Below are 14,052 nucleotides of genomic sequence, written 5' to 3'. Positions count from 1 at the left end.
GTGCCCATGATTGACAGCCACTGCAATATGACGACGATGGATACCAATCGTAATATACCATCTTCTACCAAAAGGCAAGGGGCTGCTGCTGTGTAGCAATGCAGCCCCACGTCTGCCAGCCCCACGTCTGCCAGCACCCAGATCGCCCTCGGCCTCTTCTGGGCGCTTGGCAGAAAATGGCATACTACGACTGATAGCCATCATCGTCATTGTGAAGGCAGCAGAATATGACTGGGGGGATGGGGGACTGGGGGACATACAGAGTTCCAGCCACTGCTGTACGATGACGACGGTTACCAGTCGTAATACACCATCTACTGCCAAAAGGCAAAAGGCAAGGGGCTGGTGCAATGCAGCCCTACGGCTGCCAGCACCCAGATCGCCGATGAAGGCTACCAGTCATGCTGCACCGTCTACCGCCAAAAGGCAGTTAGCTGCTGCTGCTGTGTAGCAATGCAGTACCACGTCTGCCGGCACCCAGATGACATATGGTGACGGTGAGCTGAGTTGAGCGGGCTCCATGCTTGCCGTGGTATGATGTCTGCACAGGTAACCCAGGTAAAAAGGCACGAATCTACTGTCTGCCGTTGCTCTGACGGAGGGGGAGGGGCCTGACGACATGTACCCAGAACCCCCCGCGACACTGTTTTGCATCATTCAGGCATTGGGATCTCAATCCAGAATTCCAATGGGCGGCGGAGACCGCGGGAACTGTGGGATAGCTACCCATAGTGCAATGCTCCGGAAGTCAACGCTAGCCTCAGTACTGTGGACGCGGTCCGCCGACTAGAGCACATAGAGCATTTTATGTGGGGACACACACAATCGGCTGTATACAACCGATTTCTATAAAACCGGCTTCTATAAATTCGACCTAATTTCATAGTGTAGACATACCCTTAGTCTTATGTCCTGCTCCTTTTTAGGTCTTGGCTTTAAGCTCTTGCAGATGCAACACTTATTGCTAATGTGGATTTCCCCCAGACACTCCAAGCAGCTTTGATGAGGGTGGCTGATCGGCATAGGCTTTTTGCAGCGATCACTAGGCTTGAAGCCCAGGGACCAGGGCATGCCCTGTCCCTGGGCTAAGTCCCTTAGGGGACTATCTAACTTATCGACAGTACTATAGTTAACTATTAATAGAACAAAAATAACTACTTATCTAAGAACTATTTATACAATGAACGATAGGAAGTACCACTGGATAAGAGCACTTGCTGAAGCAAGGAGATGTTCCAGCACCGTCACTGGTGATAAGAAGGAACTGAGAAAGGGGGAGCCAGAGGTGCCCCTTATACTGGTGTATATGCGCGCCAATCCAGAGGACACGAGAGCCAGTCCTCTACGGATATCACTGAGGGAAAGATTTCTGGCACCAGTGCATGTGGCGAGCACACACACCTAACATGAGCAAGCACTGGAAGAAGAATATTTATGTTATGGTATTACCTTCTATTGGTTTAAACACATTAATGTAAGGAGAGGTAATTTGTCCATTGCAAGCCCATATGCAAATATAAAAGGACCTGAGGCCTATTAACAGTTTCTGTCATAAAGTGGTGAATATTTATTATGTAAGCAATGCATATGCCAAAGCATTACAAGCAAAATAATCTAGTTGAAATGCTATCCATTGCAACCATTGCAGTTAATCTGTGTTTTACTATTTGCTTCCATTTATATCATAGGTTCCCCCCCCCTCCAAAGTGCCTACCCTGAGGTGCCTTAGACATATACTTGCCTGCTTCCGTGGGGGCTGGATTGGATCTATAGCATTGCTCACTTAAAACTACATGAGGAGCAAACAAGAACATAGGCTCTGACATACAGGTTTTGGAAATAAATCAATAAAAATACCATAGATATTTAACTGAAAATTCAAGCCAAAAAGACACATTCGTAATGGGACACAAGACCACCCTTGGTAGGAAACCTTTAGTCTTGAGTGACTCAGTATCGCCTACCCTAAGTATTGAAAATTCGTGAGTCAGGCAGCCAAAAACCATGAGATTAACTTAAAAATCACAAGATTTTAAAAATAATGAATCTGAATTTTTATTTGCCTTCTAGGCTTGAGCCATTAGTGTGCATTCCAGTCATATTTTCAAACTTTCCTCTACAACCATTAGGGCTAGAACATATGCTTTCTTTTTGTTTAAATCAAGAGGAGATTTTCATGTAATCACATGACTCCAGGAGCTGGAGTTTGAACAGTAAATATCATGAGATTCATTGTAATATTGCAAGATGAAGAACTGTCTGAAGTAACTGGACTCTTAGTTCTGGGAAAATAATATGAAATAAGTTGTACTCTGATTCAAGGAACAAATTAGATAATGTACATTCTGAGAGAGAAGTCTTGAATTTTTACAGAAGTGAAATTGTCTAATTCTAAATTGTATGAGAGTTTGGGCTATAACTCAAAATAGGCTCACATACAGAATTTCACATCTGGCTTTTGATCACCTCAAAGTTGAGGCCCAAACCCAAGCCACAGATCTTTTCTTGCCTATAACAAAGGAAGGAAACCTGTTTGCTGAGAATCTGTGAAAGGAAAGGCTGTCTCCCTGAATCTTTATGTCCTGGACAAGTTGTCCCATTTAAGAATATTCACTTTTTAAATCTTTGTGATGTCTGATAATCAACAGACAAGAAACACTGGGCTGAATTTTCAGAAAGGGAGGCCTAAGGTTCATGTGCAAAAGAAGTTTAAATAATTGCACACCTACAGCTGAGTATTCATTTATGTTGGTTCTGAGCATGATTGTATGTACAAATAGCTAGATAGCTGCCTAAATATATATGTGCAACAGCCCAGTTTGCATGCAAAGATGAGTATATATTTTTGCCCATGGAACTCTGAGTTCCAGATGTAAAAAAAAATATTTTAGCTCATTTGAGCAGGTATCATGGCTTATTTTCATTTGTAAAGCAATATTTTTCTGGTAGTGCACACAATGAGCTCATTGTGTGCACTACCAGAAAAATATAATAAATAATAATAATAATTGTATGCCTCTTTCAGAATTACAATCTTGTATATTGTAGAATATTTTGTAAATATATCTTTTTTCTATTAAGTTCTGTTACCTCGGTAATTCTAATGATACAATCTATTTCTGTCATCAAAAAGATGATAACTAAGGCTACGTTTTAGTCACTGGTATTTTTAGTAAAAAGTCACGGGCAGTAAACAAAAATTCACGGTCCATGACTTTTACTATATACCCCGAATAAAACTTGGGGTGGGGAGGAGGCTCGGGGGATGGCCCAGGCAGGGCCCCAGGGGGCGTCGCAGGTGCTGGGTGGGCGCAGGCCGGGGGGGGGGGCGCCACAGGTGCTTGGGGACGGTGTGGCCTGGGGAGTGCCATGGGTGCTCGGGGGGGCATGGCCTGGGGGGACGCCGCAGGTGCTGGGGAGAGTGGGGGAAGTGCCGCAGGTAGCGGGGGGGCACCCTGGGTTCTGTGGGGTAGGGTTGGTGGGGCTGGAGCAGGCTCCCTACCCGACTCCTGAGCTCCATGTGCTGCCTCCCCTCTGCCCCAAACCCTGGTTCTGCAGTTCCCATTGGCTGAGAACCACAGCCAGTGGGAGCTGCGGGGCCGGTGCCTGCCAGCAGAGGCAGCACGTGGAGCTAGGAGCTGAGGGAGGGGAGCCCCCCCTCCAGGTAAGCACCACCCCGCACCCCAATCCCCAGCCCTGAGCCCCCCAACGCCCAAATTCCTGCTGGTGGAGGGCGGGGGGGCCCAAGACTGCCCCAACAGCAGTCGGTGCGCCTGGAGCGGGGGGCTGCCCAGGCTACTCAGGCGGACCCCAAGCCAGGCACACTAGCACTGCAGAAGTCACGGAGGTCAGGAAAAGTCACAAAATCCTGTCTGAGAGTGTTGAGAGAGTGTTATTCACTAATATCCTTAAGGGGAAAAAAAGCTCTATTAAGCAGTTACAGATACAGTCACTGAGCCTAAACAAACTAATGAAATCCCACTATGTGTCACAAAGGGGACAAAAGGAATAGAAATAATATAAGAAAAGGCCTCAAAGTTGCTGAAAGGAAGGGAGTAGAGCCAAGAAAGCAACATCCTGCACCTCCTCTCTGAACTCCAGTGGTGCCCCTCTGCACAAACATCGTACTCCATGTTTATTTGGTTGGGACCTCACATTTATTTGCTTGCTTTTTATGTGTGGAGGAGGTCATGTTAAGCCAAAAAGGATGCAGAGCTGGACACCAGGACTGGGGAAAGGGACAGTTGCTCTATAGGGCCTTACCCCCTGACTATCCAGTGGAAGTTGCAGTATCACCCATTCAGCATCCTTTAGTCCCCTCAAGATAGGGCAGAAGTAGAGTGTGGGCAGGGAACCAATAGAAGAACAGCTCATGAATAAGCTATGCTATATCAGGGCAGTGGTGAAGTGGGAGGGAACACATGATTTCCAGGGAGCTCTGTAAGAGTGTCAGGCTGACACTCCATGCACTTCACTGAACCCACAAGTCACTGTCTCTGCAGAGAATAGTTAGGAAACTCTACGCAGTTCACCAAGCAGAGTTTCCTTAATAAGTTTTCCCTCCCTGTAGGTGTCTCTGTGAAAGGGGACAATCAGGCCCTCTATTTTCTCTTCAGGACTTAAATCTCCTAAATCTATTAACTTAAAAGAGAATCTCAAATGATTTGAAGAGCGGTAGAATTTAGGGCACTTGTGAAATGTCCTGAAGGAAGAATGTCTGCAAAGTTATGAAAATGTCAAATGACTTCTCACCCCACAGTACTGCTCCTCATTGAAGATCTGTGGAGGGAGGGGGATTCCATTTTGTGGCTTCTTTTCACCTGGGACGTTCTCTCTCATCCATTTCCTGTTGTCCTCATCACCAGCTATGTCCATTTGCTTAAAGTCAATCTTGTTGGCCTCTAAGAAGCCCACTACTTCTTGCTGTTTCTTCTTAATCTAGTTAAAAGAGGAGGAAAAAATAAGAATTGTTATTTTCATGTAAGCTAAAAATATAGACTTGTTATATTAAGAACCAATGCAGCTATATCAAACTGGATGCTTCATCCAATATAGAACAGCTACCTTTAAGCTAGTCTTTACTTATGAAATTTTATTCTGCCAAGAATCTTTTGTTTTGGGCCTCCCCCTTAACACTTAGGCCAGAGGTACAATTAAGGATGCTTGATGGAAAATGTTTCCTTAGTTCCTGTATTGGAAACTTTTCCCACTCAATCTGCACTTTGCGGTTTTACAGGAACATCAAGAGGCGTTGTATACACAATGTTAGGACATAACTTCCATTTGTGTATCAGATAAAATTTCAACATGTCACTTGTCCATTTTGATTCTAATGTTCTGAGCAATTGGAACCCAGAAACCAATCCTGCAGCATATGCCATTAGTTTGCAGCTATAATTCTGATGTTGATTATTTTCTGTTCGTTTGGTGAGAGACCTGCACTATTAAGGGACTAATGGCATGAGTTTGAGCTTAAGCACCATGCATGCTTCCTCACAGAGTTGTGCTAATCACACGCACCTAATCTGTGACCAGCAACATCGGTGTTCCAGACCTGGGTTTCTCTTACTGCCACTTATGCTAAACCATGTGGTAATTTAATGACATATCAAAATGGTTACTAGAATGATCCCACCAAGGTAATTTTTGCTTGTGACTCAGATGATTTGAAAGCGGATTTGCAGAAGTGAAACATTTGAACACTGAAACCCACAATGACACCTAGCCAATGTAATTCAGATTTTAGCAATGAGACAGGAAATAAGCCTGCAAATTAATCTACTACTGTGTGTCTATAATCTAATCAGCCTGAAAAGCTGGAAAAGAAGAAGATGGTCAGAACATTTTATTAAAGGACTCATTTTCATTAGCGTTATTGTTAAAACTAATAATGAAAACCCCTCTGTGCTTACTTCTACAAAGACAGAAATAAAATCACAATGTGTAGAACTTTGGGACAAAAACTTAGCTTTGCAAAAAGGGCTAAAACAGACAACTTGGGATGGAAACACTAATCCAACGTGTTTAAAACATGCAAGTGAATATGCAATTGATCAGTCTAAGGCCATGTCTATACCCCAACCCCCGGGGGCCCGACTGCTGAGGAGAGAAGCTGAGGGCACCGGAAATGTGCCAGGCGGAAGAGGGGAGCGAAATTTAAGCGTAGACACATCCACAGTTAGATCAATGAAAGCTGCCTTGCGTCAACCTAACCGTGTAGTGTAGACCAGGTCTAAGAGGTTGTTTGGTTTTGTTTTTAAAAGGGAATTGTTTTTAAAAAGGCCATTTAACTGCACAGTTCTTTTAAGGAAACTTTCTGATGACAGGGTTGCCTTGGGCACTCATAAGGGCATCACATCAGAAGAAATTAACAGGAGAACAACTGTATAAATCATACACAAAATAGACATTCAAACAATACTAATGTTTATACCTAATGCTACTAAAGCCAGTAAACACCGTGTTGACAGCTCTAATTCCAGCATTAGCCCATCTCATTGTGCACAGGAATTTAAGCACATATGGTACACAGGGCGCAACATCACCTAGTACTCCAAGAGCTGTGGGAGGAGGAACGACAGTTGAACTGCAACCCAGCATTCCCTAGTTTATGGCTTTAAGTATTAGACATGGGTAAGCAAGGTTTGTCTAATTTCAGACTCACATAGATATAGTGGGATAGAACATTCAGCTCAGACGTTAGGACAGAGTGTAAAACAAATACAGAGACATTTAAAAAAGGAAACGTGGGCGGGGGGGGGGGGAACTTCAACATTTATTATTTTTTAATCTCTGGTGATTCTTAAGCCAGTGTTGTACTTAGTGGGGAGTCTGACTCATGATTTTTGAATGCCTGGGGCTGTCAATACTATATTATGCATTATTTATTTACAGATAGTTGTAAAAGGAGTGACTCACATTAATGTTATCTCAGGTCAGCGGCAGCTTCAGATTTTAAAAAGTATCAGTAAAAGTCTATTGTAATGTGTTCAAAACAGTTCTGAATAAAAACCTTGGCCTGTGTTTTAGTATCAATACATGAGACTGAAAGCATATAAAGTATCATAACAGCTTATACTGTATTGGTGAACAAAATATGGAAATCAGGAAATAGGAGTTCTGTTCTCATCTCTGCCCCAAACCTGCTATCTATTGTTTGCATTTCAGTAACATTAGACTCCCCAATCAGGGCCCCCATTGTGCTAGGCATTGGGTACTTAGATACAGTAACAATTCCTGCCCATGTAACCTTTAACAGCTCTGTGCCTCAGCTATAAAATCATTAAGGCCCTACTTGAATCCCAGGATGATCTTCAAATAATTGCGGCTGAATTGAGGACAAGACATGGAAAAATCACGGAAAAGTAATAATGGACTTTTATTAATAGCAGCAATTTGGAAAAGCCAGAGTTGACCTATTTAAAAAAAAAAAAAATCTGGAACGATGTAAACCCTTAAGTATTATATTATGCCTGCTAATTTTTTTGATAACCAGACATTTTGCTGCAACTATATTACATTTTTTTTTTTTAAAGTGACTGGTACAACGTAAAAATTCAAAAGACTAAATGTCTTAACACAACTGCTGTAGAAACTGAGTCCAGTCACTTTAGCCTTTTATATTTTACAGGCATTGAATGTTAGTGCAGTACAGGCGAGTCGCATCATACGCACATTTAACTTACGCGAATTCAACTATACGCACTCGGTAAAAAAAAGAAAAACAACAAGATACCTGTAAATAGTGCGGGCGATTCCACCCAATGAGCGCATGCCCCGGAATGAGCGTGAGATGGGAGACGTGAATCTTCTGTTCCCTCAGTCGGTCTCAGTTCCTACGTGCCTCTCATAGTGTGAGCATCTCGCCGCGCTGAGTGTGATTCTAGTGTTTAAAGATACGTATTTTTCGTACAACATGGCCCCTAAACGCAAGCCAACTACTTCATCTGGTGCTCAACCGAAGAAACAGTGATCTGTTCCAATGCTGGAGGAAAAACTGGCTGTGTTGGACTTACTGAGAGACGGTATGTCGGTCTCCAACGTGGCGCGTAAATATGGCTGCAACTAATCTAGCATCCGTGCCATCAAGATTCGAGAGAGAGAAATTCGTCAAGCCATGGCATCAAGTGCTCCAATAACTGCTAAGGTGACAAGCCAGGTGCGTGTTAAGACTTTAGTGAAGACTGAAAAGGCATTAAACTTATGGCTCGAAGACATGAACCGTAAACATGTGCCTATCAATGGCAATACGTTGCGAGAAAAGGCTCTTAGCCTCTACGCGCTGTTCAAACCTCCTGCTGAAGAGGGACAGCCTTCTGATGAGAAGGAATTCAAAGCCAGCCAAGGTTGGCTTAACAGTTTTAGGAACTGCTTCAACCTCAAAAATGTGCAGACTACTGGTGAAGCTGCATCTGCCAATGAAGAGGCAGCAAAAGCCTACCCCGAACAATTAAAGCAAATCATAGAAGAAAAGGGCTATCTTCTAGAACAAGTTTTTAATGCTGACGAGACTGGGCTCTTCTGGAAAAAAATGCCCAACCGCACTTATATTTCGAAATCAGAAAGACAAGCCCCTGGCTTCAAAACAGCTAAAGACCGTGTGACTGTGTTGTTTTGTGGCAATGCAGCTGGGCATTTAATAAAGCCGGGCTTGCTCTACAGGGCTGCAAACCCCCGTGCCCTAAAAGGCAAGAACAAAAATCTCCTGCCTGTGTTCTGGCAATCAAATAAAAAGGCTTGGGTGACGGCAGCATTATTTCTGGATTGGTTCCACAAGTGTTTCATTCCGGAGGTCAAGCGGTATCTTGAAGAGAAAGGACTTGACTTTAAAGTGTTGCTGATCGTAGACAATGCTCCTGGCCACCCTGCGGCACTCCGGTTTGCACATAACGACGCTGAAGTCGTCTTTCTCCCCCCCAATACCACCTCCATCCTCCAACCTCTCGACCAAGGAGTGATTAGCTGTTTCAAGGCCACGTACACCAGGCTTACGTTCTCATGGATACGTAGCACTATAGATGCTGATCCCAATCTTAATGTGATGGAGTGTTGGAAGTCCTTCAACATTGCCGATTGCATCACTTATATTAAACAGGCAATGGATGCAATCAAGCCTGAAACAGTCAACGCATGTTGGCGAAACCTATGGAAAGAATGTGTGAATGATTTTAAGGGTTTCCCGACCATTGACAAAGAAGTGAAACGCATTGTTCAGGTGGCCAGGCAAGTGGGTGGTGATGACTCCATTGACATCCTTGAGGAAGAAATTGAAGAATTAATTGAGAGCCATAGAGAAACATTGACTAACGAAGAGTTAGAGGAACTGATAAAATCGTCTACAGAAGACGAAGATGATGATGACAAACAGGAAGAGCCAGCAAGTTGGAATCTTCATAAATTTGCTGAAGTGTTCCAAGCAGTGAAACACTTGAATGATTTAATTTCTGAATAAGATCCCTCTATGGAATGAAGCCTCAAAATCACATGTAGTATTATGGACGATTTGAGACCGTATCAAGAAATGTTTGAGCAGCTCAAGAGACAACAGCGACAGTTGCCGATCACCATGTTTTTCAAGGAAAAACAACCAGCAGCAGATGAGCCTTCGCAATCAACTTCTCAAGCTGAATCAGAGCCAACCACTTCGTCTACAACTCACTCTCCGTCACCCAAGTTCTCTGACACCTCTGTCTCCTGGATCGACATGAAGCCCTGATGACCCCCTGTAATTACCCCCGGTAATTAAAAATACAGTACTATAAAATTATATTTTGCATATGTACTCTATTATATACCGTACATTACTGTATACATTATACATATTACTGTACAGGGTTGTATACACAAAACCATGTACAGTATACTGTACTTATGGGCGATTTAAGGGATTTTCAAGAGTAATTTTGACTATACGCGATTTTCGCCTTAAGTGCTGACTTTAGAACCTAACCCCCGCGTAAGATGCGACTCCACTGTACTAATTGGATACTCAAAATGTATGCAAAATTGTGGACTGAACAAAGTAGGCTAATTAAAATCAAAATTGCAGAGGAAGACGAATATTGCAGGATTCCCAATTTCTGCAATGTCACGAATGAAGTAGGGCTTTAGTGATAACACTTATCTCTGTGGTAAGGCTTACTTAAGCAGTGACTGTGAAATTAGTTGAGTCCTGAGATGATATTTTGCAACTCTACTGCACCTATTATTTTGAGTGCCAGTAGTAAGTGCCAAAATACAGTAATAAATAATAAATAATAATAAATGCTGCTCACACATAGCATGGCCTTTTTCTTGTCATCTGTACAGATTAAGGTAAACAATCCCCCTCCATCACCAGTGCAAGCCTGACTCCACCCCTTTCCCACTCTTGCATCTCAGTAGGGACAGGGAATGGATAGTCATTGATGGAACAACAGCTCCTTTCCTCCAATCCCTTGAAGGGGATTGGACTGTGAGTTGTTCAACTGTTGGGTCCCTGCTGTCCTCCTCTCCATTCAGGAGGGGAAAGGGGTATGAGATAGGGGCTTGGTGAGTTAGAAAGTGGGAGATGGGGATGTGGGGTGGAAAGAAGGTGAATACATTAAGGGGGATATGATGAAATCATCATGCTCTGTTCAGACACTGCTCTTCCATGCACTCAAAGGGTGAAATTTATGTCCTTGTGGAGGGCCCATACAAGGCGCTCATGTACATTACTGAAATCTCCCTCACCCTTGTGTGGGTGAGTGGATGGTGCAGATAAATCAGCCATACAGGGTGCATTCTGTGCGCCAGAGGTGGGCTCCATGAAAGCTCTGTATAGATCAATCTGAAGGAGAACCTGAGGTGGGGCCCACAGGATCAGATCTCAAGCATAGCTCCCAAAAGTCCCAGGTTTCATAGGACTGTCCCACTTTGACCCCCCCAGACTGCCTGCCCCAGTTGAAGTGACTTCTGGTTCATGGGGCTGGCTCCCTATTCTGGGCACTGTGACCTACCCCCGGTGCACAGGGTCGCAGCATCACTATTTTGGTCCAGCTCCCCTCACAGGTGGGCAGCTGGCCCACATTTGAGTGAGTGGTGCTTCTGCATCCCAGCCACCAGTGGTAGTTTCATCTGTTGTGGAGTAAAATATTTTCATCTATATCCCTGGCATCCAAAGTTTACCCACTGATCAACTGTCCATAGGTGTCCAGCAGCAGCAGAGAGTATCTGGTCAGCAAGTTTATAGCAGCATTAAAGCTGGCAAATAAAGTTGATGCAGTTCTCTGATCTGACGCTATAAAAACAATCTGTTCCTGATGAGCTGACAGAGAATTATTTATGTTTATTACATTGCTGCTTCTGTTGTGGCTCAGCATGGTAAGAGGTGCTATCCTGTTTCTCTGTTTGCAATATGAGCTCAAGCCTACACATGGCCAAATTCACCCACCCCCGTCCCTCCCAGATACTAGTACTCTGGCATGTATTTCAAAGTAAAAGAATACAGTTATTCTGTAATTCAGTCACAATCCTGCTGAATGGATGAGTTTTTGTAAAACTGAAGTCTAAGGGCTCAATACTTCAAATACACAGGCCTTCACTTGCCCTCAGCTAGCTAGGCGCCTGCTATGTGACCTCTCTTTCCTCTCCCCTCCTCCACAACCACGCACTAGATGGCTATATACACTATCCAATCCAAACATTAACACACACAATTTTTATCAGGGTCAGCAAGAATTAAAAACCTGAATATGTTGTTACATTTTATGAAATACATTTTATGAAAGCAGGTTCTCTCAGGCAGAAGCGACTCTGTCCCACTCCCCGGACAACTGCCAGGGAGAGGGGCCGGCTAAACGTGCAAGGGGGAGGCACAAAGAGAGAAGGACAGAGAGCTGTCCCTTCCCCCCACAGGTAATGTGGGGCAGGGAGAGCGCTGCGGCCCTGGGCTGGGCACAGGGTGGGAGGGGTTACTGGGCAGGGGATACACATGGGTCAGTCACGTGTCCTCCCCTTTAGCTTGTGCCCCCCCAGTATGGGGAGGCACTAGTCATCTATGCCTGGCCGGCTGCCCCCACCCCCTCAGCTCCCCATTCCCCATTGGGAATGGGAAGAAGCTGCCCGGGGCAGAGCAGGGTCCAGGTGCCCTGACTCACCGCTCCCCCATCCTGCCAGGAGCTGGGCAGCCTTGTCAATTTCACAACTTAGCCATGAAATTGACAAGACAGCCAATGGTTCCAACCCAGCGCGGTGGGGGAAGCCCCCCGGGGCTTCTTTCCCTGATTCCCAGCTGGGAGCAGGGTCCAGCCAACCAGATCTCCAGGGCAGCGGGGGAGGAGGGAAGCTGGGCTCTAGCTGCCTGACTTTCTTGTCAATTAGAGGGTTCCTGCTGTGAAATTGACAAGACAGCCAACAACCAATGTAAGTAACACAGTGTCTACAGACACTGTGTCACACCCACATAAGCCCTACAATGCTACACAAACAGGTGGCTGTGATGTTATCTAATATAATCATGCAAATCATTCCCAGGTGGTGCCCAGGCACCAGCAATATTCAGAGCCCAGGGGCCCAGCTCCAACAATATTTGGGGCCGGGTGTCCCCCTGACCCCACCTGCTGCCCCCCACACCTCCCCTGAGTGTCCCCCAGCCCCCTCTTGCTGCCTCCACGCACAGTCCCCAGAGCAGAGTGTCTCTGCCTCTTGCTCCATGCTGCCTAACTGCAGCAACTGCTGTCTCAGGGTCCTAGTGCCCCCCATCTCTACTGCCAGGGCAGACTGACTCTGAGCCTGCCCTTCCACCTCAGACCCTTCCCTTTTCCGGCAGGACCCTCCACCAGCACAGGGCCCTCCCGCCCCCACCCGCAGTCACCGCTCCTGCCCCATGCTGGGCAAGGAGGCAGCCCCATCCCTCACCCCCAGTGAGGCTACAGTCAGGGGCAACAGCAGGGGAGGAGGCGCACACAGCACCCCCCGGCACCCACCACGGGGGAGGCGATAGAGATTCCTGGACCTGAGAGAGGCCCTAGGAGCACATGCAGTGACAGTAGTGGGGGTGAGTGTGCTGCTGGGGGGGGACACAGGAAAGGGGGGCTCCTCCCCCAGAGCTCGCTGCTGCCGGCAGGGAAAGGGCTGGGGGGGGGGGAGGAGTCCTCCTCTCTGACCCCTGTCCCGGAGCAGCCTGCCTGCTCCCCAAACTCATCCCCAGCCCTGCCCCAGCCCAAAGCCTACACCCCCAGCCAGAGCTTTCACCCCCCCCCACCACACCCTCAACCCTCTACCCTAGCCCTGAGCCTCTCCAACACCACAAACCCCTCATCTCCAGCCCCAGCCAGAGACCTCATCCCCTTGCACTCCAACCCTCTGCCCCAGCCCTGAGCCTCTCTAACACCCTAAACCCCCCAGCCCCAGACAGAGCCCTCACCCCCCACACACACTCCTACTCTTGCCCTGAGCCCCTCCCACACCCCAAACCCCTCATCTACAGCCACAGTCCTCCCCCCACAGCCCTCACCCCTGCACCCCCTCCCATCCCCAAACTCCCTCCCAGAACCTGCACCCTAATCCCCTGCCCCAGCCTAGGGCCTGCACCCCAGGCCTCCTCCCCCACCCAAATTCCCTCCCAGAGCCTTGGGCAGGTGGGGGGTGGAGTTTGGGGAGGGGCAGAATTTGGGCAGGGGCGGGTTCTGGGCACCACCAAAATTTCTACAAACCTGCCACCCCTGAGCATTTGAAGTAACAGTAAATATCCAAACTGGAGGCTGCATCAGTAATACCAGTACAATTCAAATTCTGAATTGATAAAATTCACAGAAGGACAATACAAGACTGGTACAAAATAAGGCTTAAGTGGGACTTAAGTAATGTGTGTGCCTTGTGCTATCCCTCTGTATGAGATGTGTTTCATGATATATATATATCTATATCTATATCTATATCTATATCTATATCTATATCTATATCTATATCTATATCTATATCTATATATATATTAAAGTTTATTAAAAGGGCACTTTCCATCCCTATTGTTCTCTAGTAATACTACAATAAGAACAATATATGACTTCTTAGAAAATCACTCAAGCAAAA

The 14,052-nt window shown here is 45.9% G+C and overlaps 1 protein-coding gene across 1 annotated transcript in view; it reads right to left on the bottom strand.

Annotated features, from left to right (window-relative positions):
- SH3BGR (SH3 domain binding glutamate rich protein) overlaps positions 1-14,052 on the bottom strand; it is a 53,165-nt gene that overhangs the window by 37,170 nt on the left and 1,943 nt on the right. The window contains exon 2 of the mRNA XM_065406828.1: positions 4,753-4,938. Within this exon, the coding sequence (XP_065262900.1) occupies positions 4,753-4,938 (186 nt within the window). The remainder of the gene's footprint in view (positions 1-4,752; positions 4,939-14,052) is intronic.

This window comes from Emys orbicularis, chromosome 1 (assembly GCF_028017835.1).
Source record: "Emys orbicularis isolate rEmyOrb1 chromosome 1, rEmyOrb1.hap1, whole genome shotgun sequence".
Taxonomy (NCBI): Eukaryota; Metazoa; Chordata; order Testudines; family Emydidae; genus Emys; species Emys orbicularis.
The sequence above is the reverse complement of the archived record's forward strand: the minus strand, read 5'-3'. Positions and strand labels throughout refer to the sequence as shown.